At 57.1% G+C, this 19,583-nt stretch overlaps 1 protein-coding gene across 2 annotated transcripts; it reads left to right on the top strand.

The window, feature by feature from the left end:
- The first annotated feature begins 1,359 nt into the window (after positions 1 to 1,359).
- Ube2i (ubiquitin conjugating enzyme E2 I) lies at positions 1,360 to 13,750 on the top strand. Of its 2 annotated transcripts, none has more exons than XM_027940479.2 (7): positions 1,360 to 1,378; positions 5,491 to 5,567; positions 5,739 to 5,822; positions 7,075 to 7,147; positions 10,469 to 10,578; positions 10,675 to 10,754; positions 13,142 to 13,750. In XM_027940479.2, the coding sequence occupies exons 2-7, from the start codon at positions 5,502 to 5,504 to the stop codon at positions 13,203 to 13,205; spliced, it is 477 nt and encodes a 158-aa protein (XP_027796280.1). In that variant the 5' UTR covers positions 1,360 to 1,378; positions 5,491 to 5,501; the 3' UTR covers positions 13,206 to 13,750. The 2 variants fall into 2 exon arrangements, with proteins under 2 accessions (XP_027796280.1, XP_071461753.1); XM_071605652.1 differs by lacking the exon at positions 1,360 to 1,378 and adding an exon at positions 1,593 to 1,696.
- The last annotated feature ends 5,833 nt before the right edge of the window (positions 13,751 to 19,583 follow it).

Here is a 19,583-nt window from a genome sequence, read left to right as displayed (position 1 = left end):
CATGTCCAGTCTACCTCCCCAAACTACATCCCTCATGACCCCTCCAAACCAACCCTGCCCTCTCTTTGACTACAGTTGGTGCTGGACCCTCACTTTCCCTCCAGAAAGCCCCACAGACACTAGCCCAGGACAGGCTCAAATGTGGTGCATGTAAGAAATGCAGGTCCACTCAGGCCCAAGGGCCCAGAGACTGGATGGGGTGTTGCAGTCAACCTGCTGAAGGGACAGTCCCCAGGCCAGGCCCATCCAGGGACCTAGCTCAGTCTGGGAGAGACTTGGAAGCCTTCCGTTTGTGGCGGAGGGCAGGGAGCAGACAGACTTAATCCCTCTTCTGGCCCCAACTCTCCTCCCAGCCCGGCAGAGACCCACAAGATCTACAGGATGGCTGGGAGCACAGGGGAGCCCTGCACAGATGGCTCATGAGAGCGAGCACTGGGCCAGAGGTGAACCAGCGGACAAGGGACCCGTGGTCCATGCCCTGGGAACTCTGGGGAAGGAAGGAGAGGGATACGGAAGGAGACCACGAGGAGGGAGGGAGAAGGGACGGGGAGAGAGAAAGGAGAAGGAGAAGAGCAAGGAGAGACGGAAGAAAGGAAGAGAGTGAGCGAGTAAGTTAAGAGGGAAGACAGCGGGGAGGAAGGAGGCGGGAGTGAATGAATGGAAGCAGCGGAGGCAGGCCGCTCCCGCTGTCCGGGAGCACATCTCCGTCCCAGCCATCCCAGGAGTCTGGTGCCGAGCTGATCCTGGCGGGGCTCAGACACTTGTCCCTACGGGCGTCCTGCGCCCAGCCGACTCCCAGGGGCCGGGATGTCCCGCACGCGGCGGCCGCCCACTGGACGTGAGCGGCTGGTCAGCAGAGCCACGGAAGACTCGGGCGGACTCGAGGCGTGGGGCGGGAAGGGTCCCTGTGGACGCGCCCCACCACCCACGGCACCGAGCCGCGCCCCTCCCCCACCCGGGGCAGCCAGCGGGTTAGGGACCGTTCACACGTCTCCGCCCGTCGGTGTGCGCTTGTTCGGGCTTTTGTACGGGCTCAGCTCATTGGGTGGATTCGCGGAATGCCCCGCCCATCGCCCCGAGCTGGCCAATTGCAAGGCATGTCACAGGGCGCTGAGCTCCGGGGATCGTCACCGTCCTGCGACGATTCGGGGGATACTTAGGCCTCAGCGGTCGTTGTCCCCCGGGTCCGGGCCCTGACCCCAAGGAGACCTCCGAGGCCCGTGCCCCGGGAGGTGCCCGCCGGGCATCCGGGCAGCCCTTGGGGGTCTCGGCCTTCAACTCCCCCCACGGCTCGCCGGTGTGTCCTCGAGTGGACGCACGCACTCCGAAGGGGAGTTTGCAGACGCTCCCTCGCGCCGGGGACGCGGCTCCTTTAAGGGTACGGGCGTCCGTGGCGCCGCCTGCCGAGAGAGGCGGCCCCTGCGCGGACTCCCCGGGCGGTCCCGGACGGCGGGAGCGCGGCGGCGGGGCGCGGGCGACAAGAGACGCGCGACGACATGGGCGGTGCGGGGCGCGGGGCGGCGGCGATGGCGCGCGGGGCAGGCGCGCGGCGGGCAGCCCGGCTCAGGCCCCGCCCCGCCCCGCCCGCCGGGGTCCTGCGCTCGGGGCTGCGCGCGGCGGGCGCGGAGGGAAGTCCCGAGACAAAGGGAACGCCGCCGCCTCTGCCGCCGCGACGCGCCGGGCCGCGGCCGCCCAGGTGAGCGCCGCCCGGCCCTGCCGCCGCCGCCGGCCCGCGGCCCGGTCGGCCGCCGAGTGCCGAGCCCGCCGCGGCCTTCCCGTCGGCGAACTCCCTCCCGCCGGGGCCTCCCTGTCCGCCACCTCCTTCCCCCGGCGGTCTCTCTGCCTCTCGGTCCGCGAACTCACGACGCGGCCTCCCTGCCTCCTCGTCCGCGATCTTCCTCCAGATGCGGCCTCCCTCCCCCAGGTCGCGGCCTCCCGCCGCCGCCGGGGTCACGGGCCGCTGCCTCTCCCCGCCCACGGCCTCCTTCCCGCCCGCCCCGCGGTTCTGGGCCACCCGGGTTTGCGTCGCGGTCCACGGGGTGTTCTCTGACCCGACGTCCCGACATCAGACGAGCTGTAGTTTCCCGGCATCCCCCTTAGTATCCGCGAGGCTGCTGGACGGAGGTGGACACTGGTAGTTGGGTGAGCGGGACTCTGGTAAGGCCGTGGTCAGTGGGCCGCGTCGACCCGCGCACCTGGCGTTACAGCAGCTGCCTTGGTTTGTATCTTTGGAGCCAAAGCTTAGTTCCTCCCTCTGGGGGATTGCCGAACCTGTCTTTAGGGTTTTGTTGGTCATTCCTGTGTACGTTAGAGGATTGGTGCTGTAGCGAACCAACAGGAAACTGGCATAGAGCCGAAATTTACGATGTGCTTCCATAGAGGTCCTCTTTCTGGGGTTTGAAGTGATGGGTGTCTGGCTCCTCTCGGGTTTTGGAACCTTGCTCCAGAAATAGCCTGGGTCCTGGGACAGATCTGATGTGGCTGGGCCTGAGGGCAGAGTGCATGGTGCATGCAGAAGTGCGTCTGGATGGAGAGCCGCCGCCAGAGGTTTCTCCGTGCATGTCATAGTACTACGAGCCCATGTTACACGCGGGCAGGTGGAGTCTGGGGGAGGTAAGCACCTTACTCAGCCTGTAAGTATCTCTGCATTCCCCGCAGTCCACTGTGAGAGCTCCAGGAGAGGTGAGGGCAGAGCTCTCATCTCCCCACACTGCATGGGTTTTGTGCCTTGCTTGGTCTTTGATAGTTCTGGGTTATTTTTGTCTTTGTCTCAGAAAACTTTCCTGCTCTATATAGTTAATAACATTTGCTGCTCATCAAGTGATGCTGTTAATTTGGGGAGACAGGTCTGAGTTTAAGTGGGAGTTTGAATGAACAGATTTGCTCTGTGACAGATTGGGTGCTTTCTCCTGGACACCAGGAGGCCAGCAGGAATGGAACTCCCTGTCTTGGGAACCAAGCCTCATTTGGGTCAGTAACTCCCATGGGCCCACCCCCTGATGTCAGGGTGCTCTGGGGCAGAGGACATTAAAGAGGCAGCCAGGCCTTGGGAAGAAGCACAGCCAGTCTCATTGGAGCATCCCTCAATGTCTTCACACCAACGACTATCACAGTTGGGTACTGGGATAGGTGCCTCTGTGGGCACCTTTGTCCTGACCTGGGAGCCAGAGAGGTGTCCTGTGATGGAGTCCTGGCAGCAGTCAGACCCTAGATTTGCTCCCACCATCTCTGCTCCTCCTCTGTCCCTCATGCCCTCCTGAGCAGGCAGCAACCTGCTCTCTGACAGGTGCTCTCCATCTTCATACTTCCTCATCTGTGTCTGTCTCCCCTTTGCTTACAAGAATGCCACTGCCACCCCAATCCTGAGTGTCCTGAAGGGGGAAATGTTCCATTGAGGGGGTGGGGGGCCTTTATGGCAGAGGCCTAGCAGCCATGGTTGTTCATAGACGGTATTGTCCTGCTCGGGAGGGAGGAGTGGGCACACCAGCACTCTGTGGTGGTGAAGGACAGTTCTGATTTGGGTCTGAGCCTGGTGTGCCTATTTTGGATTTAATCTTGAGGCCAGGAAAGGTAGGAGCCTTCAACTATGTGCTCTGGGCTCAGGTGTTGGAGCCAATGGCTACTGTGGCCTCCTCTTGCCCTAGCGGCCTACCTTTCTTTCTTATGAGACCCAAGTGCACATGACCACTAAAAAATGCCTGTGCCTTGTTGGTAGTTTGTGGTGACCCTAACCAGCTTCCTGAACCCTGGGCTCTTGGAGTGATGCTGAAGGCCACCTGGTGGCCTTTGGTGGCTCCCAACCCCCTTTCTCTGCCTATATGGTTAGAGTGTCAGAAGTCATCTAACAACTGGGCTCAGTGATGCACACCTGTGATCCCAGCAACTCTGGAGGCTGACGCAGGAGGATTCTAAGTTCAAGGCCAACTTAGGGAAACCTTGTCTTAAAGTAAAATTTTTAAAAAGGGATGTGGATGTGGCTCAGTGGTGAAATACCCTTGGGTTTAAAATCTTCATCAGCCCTCTCCCAATGCCACCTAAGACCCCAATGCAGAACTCCACCCAGAGCTCAGTGGGCTTGCTTTCCAGGTGGTACTGCTTGTGGGGCCACATTAAGAACAGCTGTGCTCCAAGGGTAGCGAGGGACTCCTGGTTATGTTGCTGGACCAGCCAGTGGGGTTTGTGGCAGTGTGAGTGATTTGGGGAGGTGGGAGGCTGCCTGGGGTTGTGCTGGGCAAAGGGTTTGATTGCTAAGATATTTGTGGCCTTGTGGGCAAAGTGGGTGGCCTGAGTTGAGGGCATCAGAGGAGGAGAGTGGAAGGTGGGGGCCAGCCAGAGGCTGCAGTGGGAAGCTCCTACCACAAATCAGGCTGGTTTGAGTTGAGACTGTGCCTTGGGCAGGGGTCTGTATGTCCTTTCTCAGTGCTTCACAGCTATGTTGAAGCCTGGCCCAGCCACAAGGGAACTTTGGGGTTGGCCTAGAGGAAGATGGGTGTTTTCAGCCCAGCACAATCCCATGCGTGGGTTGCTAAGGGCCAAGGTTCATCTCAGTGTGGGCCTTTTCTCTCTAGGACAGGGGAGGCTGCTCTCCACCCCACCCCACCCCATGACCCTCAGTGTGGGCCACTTCAGGGAAATGCTCTGGTCTTGTGAGAGCATCGCTTAATGCTTTGGTATGTGTTTGGAGTGTTGGGCTCCCAATGGCTTTGAAGACCTTAGGTTCCAGTGTTCTGGCAAGCTTGGCAGTAGCTGAGTCCTGACTTGCGTGGTAGAGGAAGCAGGTGGCAGCCAGGTGGGGTCAGGGCCTTGGAGGCCCTGTGTGTCCTGGTGTGCTGCAGGACAGACGCTGAGCAGTGCAGGCAAGCCCTCCCTTGGGACCATCTGTTGCACAGGGTCCTGGGGCAGACTTCCAGACAGGTAGTCAGCACATTTTTGGCAGGCAAGGCTGCAGGAGGGCAGGTAGACTGGCATGCTGAAATGGCTTGTCCTCTTGGCCAGGTCTGAGCTAAGCTGGGGTCCCAGCAGCCCCCCACATCTAGTGCATCATGAGGAGAGGGCCCCATCTCTGTACCATGAGTCTTCAGGTGATGCTGTGGGTATCCCTGCCAACCTTACCGTTTTCCTGGGAGTCCCAAAGTGGAATGGGGGACAGAAGGCAGGACAGGTGTGCTCTGTGTCTGCTGGGGAGTGTGTGTCCTGTGGGCAGAGCACAGCTATGGCCTTAGACCTCCGTCTCTTTCCAACAGTGCCCTGGGGAAGGGGCACAGCAATATTGCCCCACTTGCCCACCTAGTAGCGTCCTGGTGAATGTGGAGAGTGTGATGCTGAATACATTGGGGGTAGCTTGCAGAGGAGACATCCTGCTGGACTGGGTCAGAGCCTTGGTCAGTTGTTCCTTGGACATGGCTTGCCGACTCTGGCCGGTGTGCTGGGAGGTGAAGAGGACCTGAGGTTTGCTTTTGCTAACACTGTGGTGTGTCTCGTCTATTGCAGGGACTTTGAACATGTCGGGGATCGCCCTCAGCAGACTCGCCCAGGAGAGAAAAGCTTGGAGGAAGGACCATCCTTTTGTAAGGACTCTGTTTCTCTGCTGCCCAGGGCACGGTCCTCATTGCCCTGAGGTCCCTGCATGTGGTCTTGTGGCCTGCTTGTGGCCACTGAGTGGGGTTTTGCAGTTGGTCTTTTGTGCTGATGAGAAGGGCCCATGGTGCTGACCTGGTTCTGTGGCTGTTTTCTCTCAGGGCTTTGTGGCTGTCCCAACTAAGAACCCAGACGGCACGATGAACCTGATGAACTGGGAATGTGCTATCCCAGGAAAGAAGGGGGTAAGAGCTGCTTGAGGACTTGGTCCTGGTTTTTAGCAGGAGAAGAACTACCAGAAGGGACTCAGGTTTAGGTGTTCACCCTCTGTGAGGGCCCACAGCCCTCAGCATTGTGGGCCTGCCAGTCATATCCACAGCTCTGGCCTGTCCTCAGTCCAGAGAGGGGACATGAGATCAGAAGGAAGTAGCCACTGGCTAGGTTTGGAGTGGGCATAGCTGTGGGGAATGGTCAGACCCATTGGGTTGTGGGGAGCACAAAGAACCTCCTAGGGCATCATGTTGGAGGGCAGGCCCGGGGGCCAGGCCAGGGCCCATGGTGAGGAGCTTCTGGGAGCTGGCTGAGCACTGGGCTCTGGCCCATCCCTCAGGATGTGGTGAGGTACATGGGACCCCAAGGGCAGGATGAGCCCATCTCATGCATGCACTCCTGGAGTGTTCCCTCGCATGCAGAACTTGGGTGGTGGCCTCAGCTCACCTGGGTGTCCCTGAGCTCGTTGTCTGTCCTCATTGTGTGTCAGATGGAGATCTGGGTGTGAGGGCCTCCCATGACTCTAATGGCCATCCACACACACAGCACTTGTGAACCCCTGAGGTACTTGGACTGTGCCGGGGGTTGGGGGTGCTTACCACCCAGATTTCGTCCCCTTGAGTTGAGCAAAGCCATCTCTAGTAGGACTTTGTTTTCCTGAACAGAGATGTGTTTGGTCCATTTGTGTGTGGCTCTCTTGAGTGGTACAGGTGGAATCCCCAGCCTTTGTTGAGAATGTCCCTTGCCCGTTGCGTTGGGGTAGGAGGTATACCCTGGTGCTCCCCATGATTCCAGGTTGGGCGGGGTTTCTGGCTGTGGGTCAGCACTACTAGTCCCTGTCCAGGCCAGATGTAAGGCAGGTGGCTTGAAGAATCTGAGGTTGGGGATGCAAGCTGCTGGGCCCAGATTCTCAGGGCTCAACACTGGGAATACAGCCATGCCCCCAGCTGCTCTGCACATGTCCTGCAGTACCTGAGCTCTTTGATGCCCTGGAGCAGCCCATGAGCTGTGGATCCTGACTTCTCTGAGGGCCCCTGCCTTCTGTAGAGCCCAGCTGCTGCCCTTGCTCCTTTCCAGCTCTCCCACGGGTTCAGAGCAAGTCTCCACAATGCCACTGAGGGTGTTGGGTCTCTGGCCCCCGGGAGCTGGTGAGATGAGGAAACCAGCCCTCCTGGGTCTGCCTGCTGCACACAAGCGGCTCACCTAATCACGATCACTTCCCAACAGACTCCGTGGGAAGGAGGCTTGTTCAAGCTTCGGATGCTCTTCAAAGATGATTATCCATCCTCGCCACCGAAATGTGAGTTCCTACAGAGACCTGTGGTCGTCTTCAGAGTCTTGGGCTGCCCGAGCCATGGTGGCTGCCACCCCGCCCCAGTGCTGTGGTGCAGTGTGGGAGATCAAAGCAGCTCTGGTCGAGTCAGCCTAAGTCTCCTGTGCAGGTTGTTGATTTGAGTCTGTCCAGTCCTGGGGTGGAAAGTGCATATGATCGGCTTAGTCTCTGATCCCAGCTGATCAGTGGGGAAGCTCCCAGGCCCGGACTGCCTGCACCCTCCATGGCTGTCAGCTTTGAGATCTTCACTTTGTGCCCACAGGCACTCCAGCCCTGGTGGGGACAGGCATACAACAAGATTAGGGCTCAGAATTGCACCCTAACCCAGTCTGCTGCCACCCAGCTATTGTCTGTTAGGGTTCCTGTGGCTGTCTGCAGCCTGGGTGACAGAGCACTCAAACTGCTGCTCAGAGAAGCCTGAGCTGAGTTTAAAATGGTGGCCACTGGAAAATTATCTGGATGCAGTTAGGCAAGACCTGGGCGGGGAGGGGTCATCAGTCCTGCTCCTGTGGCTAGATACCCACATATAGCATGGCCAGTGGGTGCTGGGAAGAGCGCTGGCCCAGAGGGGAAGCTCTGGGTGTGAACTTTGCTGAGAGAAGTCTTCTACGTTCTCATAGCCCCACAGGAAAGCTTCAAAATTAACTATTGACAGAACACAAAGTGGAGACTTAACTTTGTTTTAGGTTGTCTTCAGCCATTTGGATTCCTTTTGTTGGGCACAGTTACTTTGTAATGATTTCTTTTAATTAAGAGGGGAAAATACCCCCAAATGAGACAGACATAGCCATTTCGTTTGATACCCTGCTGCAAAATCCAAGCAAATGCATCAAAGTGGGAAAAGCCCCCTAGGAGACCTGGGAAGAAGCGTCCAGGTCACCAGCTGCTTGGGAGGGTTGCTGCCAAACAATTAACCTGCTGAAACCTATTTCCATAGAATTGCAGCTCATGAACGTGTAAAACTAAGCCATCTGCAATAGCATCTGATGCCTTGAAGTGAATCCCACCAGGTGTGGTGAGGTCTCTAGCTGGAAACCAAGGCCTTTCTGGAAGAAGCAAAGGACAGCTAGACAGTCAGCAGGCTCTGCTGTGTGGCCCAGAGGGCTCAGCTCTGGGAATGCAACCGCATCCCTGGCTGCTCTGCACATGTCATGCAGTCCCCAGAGTCCAGCAGGCTCAAAGTGCATATGGAAATGCAGAGGGCAGGAATGGTCAGGGCCCATGCAGTCCTGGGGATGTCATGAGACCCAGGTTGAGGCTCCTCAGGGCAGAGGGTGCCCAGACCTGTCAATGGATGGGCCAGATGCCATTCATCAGATACTGAGACTTGCCTCAGGGCATGGAAGTCTACATTGGGACAGGTGTGAGGACAGGCAGGCAGACCCACAGAAGAGTGGGTGGACCAGAAAGGCCGTGTAGTGTGTTTTAGGTGTAGTGAGTCTGGCCTCAGGGATGACCAATGGATAAGAGAGCTGTCTCCTTCTTTGTGGATGACCCTGCCTGCTTCACAGCACCAGCAGAAGGGGACGCAAAGAGGCACAGAGGCCGTCTTCTGATCAGGGATCAGCAAGAGTACCCAGGAAAGCACAGAACACTGGCCCTTGGGGATCAGCCAGCTGGACTGGCCTGAAGACTCTTCATCAGGAGATACAGGGAGAGGAGCAAACCCCAGAGAAGATGGGACAGGGCAGCTTGGTAGAGCTTGCCTAGCATGGTTGTGGCCCTGGGTTCCATCCCCATTGCTGCAAGGTCCTGTGAGAAAGAAAAGAGAACTCTACAGGTCACAAAGAAGGCAAACCACCACGAGGTGGAGCAGGCCCTTCACAGAAGAGCTGTCTAGTTGGCCAGTCCACACAGGGAAATCCAGCTGCTCATCACCGGAGGGGAGAGGCGGCATCTTGGTTGGATGTTGCTGTCTTACAGAGAAGGGCAGATGCGGCAAGGTGCTGGGCAGTAAGATACCTCACATGCTTGTTTGAGAGCTTCTCTTTGGAAGTCTGTCTGCCACGACCATTGGAGCTAAACCTGGATAGCTCCATGTTGGAGGATACCCAGGAGCGTGTGTGTTCACAGAGGGAGGCCTCAGGAGACCCAGGCAGCCCCATCTGTAATAACCAGAGCTGGAGATGGGCCAGGTGTGCATTGGTAGCGGCATGGAGGGGCTATTAACCTTGCACACAGGGCTATGTCCTCTCTGTAGGATTCAACAACAGGCCCTGCTCCTTGTGAGTTAAAAGTCAGGAGGACAATTGCTGAGTTTGGAGGGAAGCCAACCAGGGGCAGGGGGCTGGTATTCGTGGTGTGCATTCTTTCTCCATGCAAGTTGTTGATAGAAGTAACAAGGTTGGTAAATCAGATTAAATTAAAATTAGGCATTTAGTTTGCAATAAGGTACATTATAGGGGTGAGGAAGGTCTGTGTCCAGAGTGTGTGAGGAGGTCCTGCCAGGCAGTGGGAGGTAGAACAAGAACTCAGGAGCAGCCAGCGAATGGCAACCCAAGAAAGGGGCTCTGCCTCTGAAGCTCAGGGGAGAGGCGAAGGGGCACCCAGAGGCCTGGTATTGGCAACTCCTGTTGGTGCTGCCCTGGCCCTGTGCCTGCGCACACCAGAGTTCACGTCCAGCACAGCAGCCTTACTCAGTGGAGCAGCACAAACCTCCTTCTCTGCAGCCTACCGCCTCCACGGCCCCACCTGCTCACGTGCACTGTGGCCGAAGGCAGAAGGCCCAGGAAGCCACCTGCAGGCAGGAGCGGCCTGGCTGGAGAGCAGCATTGGGAGGGTACCCGCTTGAGTTCCTGGGTGCTGGTCGGTTGCTCCTCTCCAGCGACTGACCAGGCTGCACTTGCACTCTGGGTATGGTCAAATTATAAAATGCAGGTTGCCCAGAGGAAAGATGAGACGCCCTGGAGCACCGCAACCAGCAGACTTTCCTCTTCCCTATTTTGGGGGTGGTGGGGGTGGGGTTGAAGAAAATGGGGAGAGCTCCAGCTGTCTGCCCTCGCCTGCTACTGCGCCTCTTTACTCCACACCTTCCCAAGTCCTCTCTGGAGAGGGCCCTGGGCTGAGCTGGCCTGGCCCGCTCCTGGCTGTCTGCTGTCCCTGGAGTTCCTGCCCTGGGAGAGATGTCACATTCTTCAGGCCCTGTTTCTGAGAAGGAAATGTGTGCTGCACTCCCGTCCTCTCCTGGCCTCGCTTCTCTCCCTGAAGGGCCCAGCACCGGGGAGGAGGGCGGTGGGGAAGCTAAGAGTTGCCTCTCAACAGTGATTTCCTTCCTTCCCCCTCATCCAGGTAAATTTGAGCCACCGCTGTTTCACCCAAATGTGTACCCTTCTGGTACTGTGTGTCTGTCCATTCTGGAGGAGGACAAGGACTGGAGGCCAGCCATCACGATCAAGCAGGTATGTGGGCTGGCCGGGCCTGTTGGGCTCATCCTGGCAGAGACCACCTGTCTAGCCACTGAACGCACTGTGCCCTCTTGTTTTTGTCTCGCACAGATCTTATTAGGAATACAGGAACTTCTAAATGAACCAAATATCCAAGACCCCGCTCAAGCAGAGGCCTACACGATTTACTGGTTAGTAGTAACTGGCCTGCTGCCTGCAGGCCTTCCCTGAAGTGCAAGTCCAGGCCGTCTGTCGGAAGGAGAGCCGGGTGCTGCCGGCAGCCAGGGTGGTGCCACAGAGGGGAGGATGGGATGGCCACTCGGGGTGGCTAGGGCTACGTGCAGGGTGTGGCATGTGTCCGTTGCCAGCCCTGTTGATGGCTGAGCTGCGTGTGCAGGGGCCATCGGGAGGGAGCACAACAGCCAGGGCTGATGGGGCCAGGCACTGCTCGGCCTGGAGGCATGCGCTAGAGTGGGGTGGCATGAGCTCCTGTGGGCCTGTGAGACAGTGTCTCCCAGCACAGGGGAGCTGCTCAGTGACAGCCTCGCACAGTCCTGGCCTCTACCACGTTTTCCTGTGGTGCTGTCATGATGGGGTCCCTGGGTCCTGCCTTGTCTGCTGAGGGATCAGGGCCTGGTGTGATTGGGTCCGCCAGCAAGAAAGACCCTGGCCCCTGACAGCTCTGTCCACAGCTCTCAGACCCCCAGCTGGTCTAGCATGGGCACCCTCACCAAGAGGAATGGAGTGGAGGGCTTTCTGAGAGCAGCATCCCCCTGTGTCCCTCTTGCCTGGGACCCAGAGGGGCTCTAACCCCTATCACTAGTAGTCTGTTCCTTCCAAGGGCATTTCCTGAATTGGAGTTGGTCAGGAGGGGAAGGTGCTGGTTCTTGAGAAATGTGCTTCTCCCTGGGTGTATGGCCAGGTGCTATGTGTCTCCCTCCCTGGTGGCCTCCAGGCAGTGCCCTGGAGCCTCTGGGATGGCCTCCATCTGTTTGTGCTGCCACTGTCAACAAGCCCAGCTGTCTGGCTGTGGCTGGCCTCTTGCTGGTGGAGGGTGCATGCCTGTTGTGGGTGCGCTGTGTGTCCCCTCCGTGGAGGCCTGCGGCTATGCTGTGTGGCCCCATGTCCTGTGTCCCTGGGGCTCGTGCTGCTGGCTTGCTGTGTGTACTTTCTCTCACCTGAGCAAGGTCTCTGTGACAACGTCCACCCCAAAAGCACCTTTGGCGAAATGTCCTGAAAGTTTCAGGTCCCTTCCCAGGTTCCAGCAGGCTGGCTTGCTGGGCAGGGGCCTCATCACCCAGCCTCGCTTGGTGAACAGCAGAGCAGGTGAGGGTGCCTGGTGGGTCCTGCGCTGCTGGGCTGCTGCCCTGGGCCCATCACCTTCCTATTGAACTGTTCCCCATCCCACACCCAGGACTGGCATGCACATCGTCATTTTCTGCCCTTGCTTGCTCTGGTGCTGGGCATTGGGCCTTTCTGGTTGGCCCTGCCGCCAGAGCCTGTCATCAACCCTGGGGATGTCTGCAAAGGCTGGGGCCTGGCTCAGGCCGAGAGCAGGGCTGGGAAGAGCTCCAGACCTGTTTCTTGGGGAGCACCCTGGAAGCTCACTCACTTAGACACAGCTGGCGTGGCATGGGGTCTCAGATCAGCCCCCAGTGTTATGAGGTTGCTAAGATCCCTGTTCCTAGGAGTCTAGCTTCACAAATGTCGCCAGGGTCACACTACTTCCTGATGTGGGGTTGCCTGCCTGGCCAGCCAGTTTTGCCCAAGTGGGTCATGCAGGCTGGCCCGTGTTCTGGGCTGCTCCAGCACTCTGCACAAGGCTGCCTCCTGCACCTTTGTCTGAGCCGAGAGCTACATGGAAAGCCCACCAGAAGCTTGTGTCTGGTTTTAGAAATGAGGAGCAAAAACTAGTGCTTAGCAGTCTCTTGACCACAATTTTTAATGCTATCTAATAATTGCAAACATCTGATTAAGGTACAGTGGAACTATAATCTCTGCTGCTTGGGAGGCCGAGGTGGGAGGATCACTTGGGCCTGGAGTTCAAGGCTATATGCAGTGTGCTCATCTGGTGTACATAGTAAGCTCAGCATCAATGTGGGGGACCACCAGGCTGCCCATGCTGGTCAGTAATGGGGTTGCACTTGTGAACAACTACTGCACTCTTCAGAAAAGGAAGAGAAAACTGAATTTGGTACACATTACTATGTTGCAGGCCACCTGCCCCCCCCCACCCCCCCCCCCCCGTCCTTCAGCCCTCATTGCCTGTGGGGCCTCTCTGCCTACTGCATGGAGGTCCGGTTGGCTGTGGAGTCTCCACATGGAGGTTGCTGCTTCTCCCTTTTTGATGGCCTCCTTCCCTGCTCCCACCCTCCATCCAGGAGCTAGTGTGGGTTCCCCACCCAGCTCCCCTGCCTCTGCAGCCTTCCCGCCTTCTGCCACAAGGCTGCACCCCACTGCTGCCCTGCAGTGGCTTGGTGAGTGCTGGCTTCTCCAGGCAGCCTGAGTGGCCCTCCAGCCTGGGAGGTGGGCCACACTGTTGCCTTCTAACTTATCTCTTCTCTTTTGACCTCCTCAGCCAAAACAGAGTGGAATATGAGAAAAGGGTTCGAGCACAAGCCAAGAAGTTTGCACCCTCATAGACAGCGACCCTGTGGCACCGCAAAAGGAAGGGATTGGTTTGGCAAGAACTTGTTTACACCTTTTGCAAATCTCAAGTCGCTCGTGCAGTTACCGGTCGCCTGGGAGGGTTGGGCGGGCGCCATCTTCCATTTCCGCCACTGGCATACAGTTCTCAATTCGCTGAATTGCCCCAGTTTTTCATACAGGGTCTCTTCCTTCAGTCTTTTGTATTTTTGATTGTTATGTAAAACTTGCTTTTATTTTAATATTGATGTCAGTATTTCAACTGCTGTAAAATTATAAACTTTTATACTTGGGTAAGCCCCTAGGAGCTAGTTCCTTTGCTCGGATGCAGGCATGCTTCACCGTTCAGAGCTGTCCCGGCCTCCAGCGGGCTGTGTGGAAGTCCCTGTCCTTCCCTCCCACACCCTTCTCTCAGAACCTGGCTGTTGCTAATGCGCCTCCGATCCAAAGTCAGCAGCGTCTCGACCCGCACCTCTTCCTTTGTGTTTATATGGCGTTTGTCTGTGTTGCTGTTTAGAGTAAATAAACTGTTTATATAAAGGCTCTGTTGCACTATCATCATTACAGGGAGAGAGCACCTGGTGTGCCCAGCCTCCCCAGCCAGTGGCTGTGCCCTTGCTCAGGCCCCTGCTGTGGGTGCACCAGGTCCCTGGCACTATCTTGTCCTGTTGTTTGGATAGGACTATGTGGGGTCTGTCCAAGGTTCCATCCTCCTGTCCCTGGATCTTTGGGCCCTGGAGTGCAGACCTGGTGAAGTCGGAGTTGTGTCCAGACCCTTGTAAAGTGTTCCCACCCAAAGCTGGTGCCTGTGCAGCTGCAGCCGCCAAGGAGGACACAGTGGCTCAGTCCAGCTGCGATCAGCATCTGCCCTCCCCAACTGATTGTGACTGCTGTGGCCCCCCAGGAGGCAGCCTCAAGCCATGGCCCTCCTGTGCCCCAGCTTGCGTCTAGCCTGGCAGCCTGAAGGGCCCTTGGCCTGGGTGTGTCTTGTCACAGGAAGCCCTGAGACACGACTGTCCACTGATCCTACAGGAACTGGAGCCACCGGTGGTGAGGAGGAGCTGCTCCCCAACCATAACCTTGAGCTGCCTGGCAGGGCTAGGCAGGCAAGCCCCTCAGGACAGGGAGATGCAGCAGGCAGAAATGGCCCATTGTCCTGCTCTGAGATCTGGCTGAGGCCTGCAGCCACTCTGCTCTCCCACCTGGAAGACCAAGTGCATCCACGAAGAGGGCAGGGCCAGTGCATTGGGGGACCCCCAGAACCTAAGGAACAGGTGAAAGGAGTGGGCCCTGGAATTGGAATCCTCAGGTTGGCAGTTAATGAGACAGAGGGCCTTGCCAGGGGAATTCCGCTCCCTCATTTGTAGCCTGCTCCTGGAATGTCATTTTGTAACAACTGACTACATTTAGTTATAGTTACACATGTATATGGTTAATATATGGAAATTCAATATATTTTATAGTATTCTAAAGTAACTGATGTTTCTGGCAAATTGTAGTGACTTCGGCTATGAAATGTTCCTTCTGTACCACGGTCCTTGGCTTAACAAAGATGTGACGCGTAACATGAGAACATGCAATGTGATAACTGTGTTCACCTGAGGGAGGAGGGTGTTCCCAGCATGAGGCCCATGCTAGTAAGGAATCGTGGGCAACAGACTAACCACTGTATCCAAGAATCTTCAAATTAAAGCATTTCCACAAACTGTGGCCCTCTGATTGTCCTTTCCTGCCCTGACCCATCCCCTTGGGCTTTAAAGCCTCTTAGGCAGAGACTCCCCTCCTCTTCAGGGCCCTGTTCTGATCTTTCACCCTGCCCAGCAGGGCCCCCAACGGCCTCCAGCCCCCAGAATCAGACCTCAGCAGCCAGTGATGTCACTCAAGCCAAGGTGGATGCCCTGTGTCCCCATGTCTCTCCACACTGTTCTGGGCCCTGAGACCTAGAATTTTGAGCTGTTCCCCTGCTGCCTGGAGTGGGTCTCGGAGAGGGGACAACAAGCTTTATAGGTTCCCAGGTGTGCAGGGGAGAGCTCTCAGTTCAGACCATGACAGGGCTCCTGGACTCTGGTGTGTCCAGGACTGGCCGTGCCAGGAGGGATTTCTGCAGGCAGGCCATTGTGTGAGTGCAGATAGAGCTGGCCCCAGGGCACCTCCCAGGGGAAACTGACCGTGGGCAGGACAGGAATGTGGGCCTGTGTTTGGGCCTTGGCATCCTGTTTGGACCTCCATCTCTAGCCTGTGGGACTTGGGGTCAGCCAGGCTATGGGAGGCACAGAGACCCTGACGACAGCACATGGCTGCTGCCCAGGACTTAGGTAGGGCCTGCTATGGTCCCCTTTGGCTTCTTGGGCTGCGAAGCCTTGGTCCAGTTATCATGCCTGTCCCCATAGACATAGCCCCAGGCCACCTGGGCTCCCTCTGCAGCCTCTGAGCTGCTGACAGCAGGCCTCCAGCCCAGGGGTCTCCATGGCAACAAGCTGCCAGGTTGGAGGGCCCAGCACTGACTTGGACTTGCTGGAACCAGTCTGAGCCAGCCACAGCAGGGAGGGGCCTGAGAAGCTCTGGATTTGAGGACCTGTTCCCTGCAGCTGGTCCTCAGCTTGCCCCTGACACTGGGCGGTCTAGGGACTTCCACAGGGCAAGGAACTCCTCTGGAGGCCTCCAGATACTGCTGACCCCTCTGAGGAAGCCACCAGGCCATGGTGGTAACCCTGGCTTTGGACCATTGATGGGAAAGGGCTGGAGCCAATGGCCCTACCCATTCTGCCTGTCCGCTGGCCTGACCCAAAGGTTGTTTGTCCAGAGGCTGCCATATCCGAGCTCTTGTGGGGAAGAGACAAACAAGACTCCTGGATGCGTGGGATAGGCTTATCTCACTGGGCCTTGCCCTTCCAGGCCAAGCCATCTATGTCCTTCCTTCAGGATGCCCCCTCTGAAGAAAGACAGGCTTCCACGCCCTTAAAAGGGTCCTCCCTTTGGGCAGGATAAAGGCTCCCGCAGCCCATGTTCTGCATAGGATGATGGGCATGGAGGAGCCCAGTGCACAGGTGCCATGTTCAGCTCTGTCTCCTGTCTCCTCATCCTCTGCCCCTTTGGGTCCCAATAAAGAGCTGCATGCAGGAATGAGCTCTTCCTGGGAAGCAGCACTGCTTGCAAGCAGGCACCAGGATCTCATGCTCCACAGGCCCTCTGCTGCAGGGCCTCACAGGCACTCTGTCCAGAAACATCCTTTGTTTTTCAGTTGACAGAGTCCTGTGCCGGTCTGCTTCTCTTCCCCCACCCAGGGCTCCTCACAAACTGCAGACCCACCATGATACCAAGGCCTGAGAATGCCCACTGAGCTTCTGATATGGACCCCGGTGACCCCCCAGCCCAGGAGATAGCACCTTGGGCAAAAGGCCGGGACTGGGCCAGACCACCACCCAGCCACCTCTTTTCTGCAATATTCAGGATCCTCCAGCCCCACAACAGCTAGGGTCCTGGCTAGAGACCTTTGTCTATAACCCAAGGTTCTTGGTGCCCCACTTTCCCTGCCTCTGACCCTGAAGGAAGGGGACAGTGAAGAAGCTTTAACTCTCGGAGCTGTGCCTGTAATTCCAAGGGATGCCACCAGAGGGTGGCCCTGTGATAATTAGCAGGTCACTTGGACTTCTCAGAAGCCCTCATGGGTACCCTTCAGCAGCCAGGGAGCAGGCAGGCCTTCCTGAGCCTGGTGTTTTTCTCACACTGCCTCAGCCTTTCCAGCCTGAGACCCTGAGCGTGCACACAGCCAGGCTTGTAAGTGGTCTGCAGGAGCAAAGCTCGGCTTTTGCGAGGATTCCTGGGGCAGTAATGGCATCTAGGCAGGGTGTGCCCCTTGACCCAACACAGCTGCATGGAGACGGTCCTGCACCTGCATGGCCTCTCTCTGCCCCTCACCTCAGAGCACAGCAGCTGTAGGCACTGGTCTGAGAGCAGGAGAGCAGGGTCTGGGGCCAGGCACAAGGAGAGTGGGGACTTGCCTTCCTGTCCTCTTTCTCAGCCACCAGACAACACAAGGATGAGCTTCCACCCCCAACCACAGAGTTGGGAACTGAGTGGGACTCTGCAGTTCCTATCCCACCTGCTGGGGGGGAGGAGACTCCAGGAGACACAGGCCTACCAAGATCCCCCAGTAGCCTCAGGGGTGTAGCTGTTAACTCTTTTTACAGACAAGGGTAATAGAGGCACCAGGCAGTGGAGAAGGTACTGGAGCAGGAGTATCAGGGCCAGGCCTCTGACTCAGGTCCATCTGACCTGGTCTCAGACCCCATCAGGGTAGAATGAAGGAATAGGTCACTGAATGGGATGTCACTCATCCATTCAACACCCTACTAAACTAATCTGTGGAGGGAAGAACACTGGGGGTGATGATTATCACTTGTTTTTACATACTGGGGATTGAACCCTGGGACACTCTACCACTGAGTACATCCCTAGCCCTTTTGCCTCTTTTTAAAATTTTTTTTTATTTTGAGACAGGTTCTCACTAAATTGCTTAGGGCCTCCAGAATTTATTTATTTATTTATTTTTTGGTGCAAGGGATTGAACCCAGGGGAGCTCAACTACTGAACTGCATTTGCAGCCCTTTTTTGTATTAGAGACAGGGTCTAGCTAAGTTGCTGAGGCAGGTTTGAATTTGAAATCCTTCTGCCTCAGCCTCTAGAGTCGCTGGGATTACAGGTATGCACCATCGCACCCAGCAATTCCTTTGGACATTTTTTGGGGAGGTACCAGGGATTGAACTCAGAGGCACTCAACTACTGAGCCATATCCCCAGCCCTATTTTGAATTTTATTTAGAGGCAGGGTCTCACTGAGTTGCTTAGTGCCTCACTAAATTGCTGAGGCTGGCTTTGAACTTGTGATCCTCCTGTCTCAGCCTCCCAAGCCACTGGGATTACAGGAGTGTGCCACCGCACCCAGCTCCTTTGGATTTTTGATCCATTTGCCTCAGCCTCCGAGTTGGTGGTGTTACTGATGCACAATACTACTCCTGGTCTGGGGATTTATCTTATCCTGGGGGAACTGAGACCCAGCCCTGAGTTTGGGACCCCGCCTATTGTTGTGGCCTCAGAGAAACCCCTTCCTATGTCTGGACCTCAGTTTCCCTACCTGTAGAAGAATGAGGTCTCCAAGGGTCCACCTAGCCCTGCAGAAAGGTTAGTCTGAAGGGCTAGAGCCCCTGCAGTGGCCCTGCTAGGCCCCCTCCCTGGCAGTCGGTAGGTGCCCCCCCAACTTCCTGTTTACAGCCACTGCAGTCTCATCCCTTCACCCCAAAGCCATTATGATCACCATGACAACCAGACCTGTTTGTTCCAACAAGTTAGCAGAAACTGACGTAAGACTGCAGGGGTGGGGGCACCAGTTCCAGATCCTGGGAAGGAGGTCAGTGTCCCCACACCAACTCCCTCCCCTGCTGAGGACCAGCTGGGGGCACAAGGCTCAGACCCCTCCCCTGTTCACCTGACATCCCTGACCCAAGCAGTTGGTGCATTTCCGAGTTCCCCTGCCATCCCCCATTTGCCTGGCTAGGCTGGGTAAGGATGGAGGCAGGGCCTGGGGCTAAGGGCCCTAAAGGAGAATCACCTTGCCATCCCTCAGACAGGCACAGAGGGCTGGGCACAGATGTGAGTTGGGATCCAGAAGTCTAGATAGATGGCAATGTCCCTAGACAAGGGGCAAAACCACCTATATCTTCCCTAGACTGGGGAACTGTAGCCAGGCTGACCTCTCCCCAGGAGCCCACTTCAGTGACCAGTTATGAGGACCACTGGACAGTCAGGTCAGGGAAGGCTCAGCTATCTGCAAATGTCCACCACTTGCCCCAAGGTCCATTCTGGAGGCCAGTCCCAGCCTTCCCTCAGCTTGGCCACTCCAGCCTTCCCCGAGGGGCCATCCTTGCCAATAAGCCTGAGCTGCACAGGCTCCAGCTCTGCCTCCCTGCTCCTCACCCTGCTGGAGGCCCGCTGTTGGGGACCGGCCCTTTGGTAAAAGCTGGACCCCCAGCAGTAAGTTTACCAGTATCCTGCCAAGCTCAGGGCTAGGTCCCACAGGCCTCCTGTGCCACTCCAAGTCCAAGCCCCTCTGGGCAGCTCCCCAGCGTGACTCCTGGACCCACAGCATGAGGGAACTTGTCAGACCTGCAGACCCTCTTCCCCAGCAGTGAGCCAGAAGTCCTGGGCTGGTCCAGCAATGGAAGGAGCCCTCCAGGGATCATGTGTGGTGTGCTCAGGTTTGAGAACAGCTGTCTGTCTGGAGGCTGAGTGGGAAACCCTGCCCAGAGAGGGACCAGGAGGCTGGGCAGGGAAGAGCACAGCAGGGTCCAGCAGGCCCTGATCACCAAGGCCTTCAAC

This window comes from Marmota flaviventris, chromosome 19 (assembly GCF_047511675.1).
Source record: "Marmota flaviventris isolate mMarFla1 chromosome 19, mMarFla1.hap1, whole genome shotgun sequence".
In the NCBI taxonomy this organism is placed as follows: domain Eukaryota; kingdom Metazoa; phylum Chordata; class Mammalia; order Rodentia; family Sciuridae; genus Marmota; species Marmota flaviventris.
This window is presented reverse-complemented; position numbering and strand designations above follow the sequence as displayed.

Bases quoted from the DNA above. Each gene is read 5' to 3' on its own strand.
- Ube2i (XM_027940479.2), top strand. From the start codon at position 5,502: ATGTCGGGGATCGCCCTCAGCAGACTCGCCCAGGAGAGAAAAGCTTGG. The intron at 5,568-5,738 runs GTAAGGACTCTG...GTTTTCTCTCAG, and splicing joins GGAGGAAGGACCATCCTTTT to GGCTTTGTGGCTGTCCCAAC. The intron at 10,579-10,674 runs GTATGTGGGCTG...TGTCTCGCACAG, and splicing joins CAGCCATCACGATCAAGCAG to ATCTTATTAGGAATACAGGA.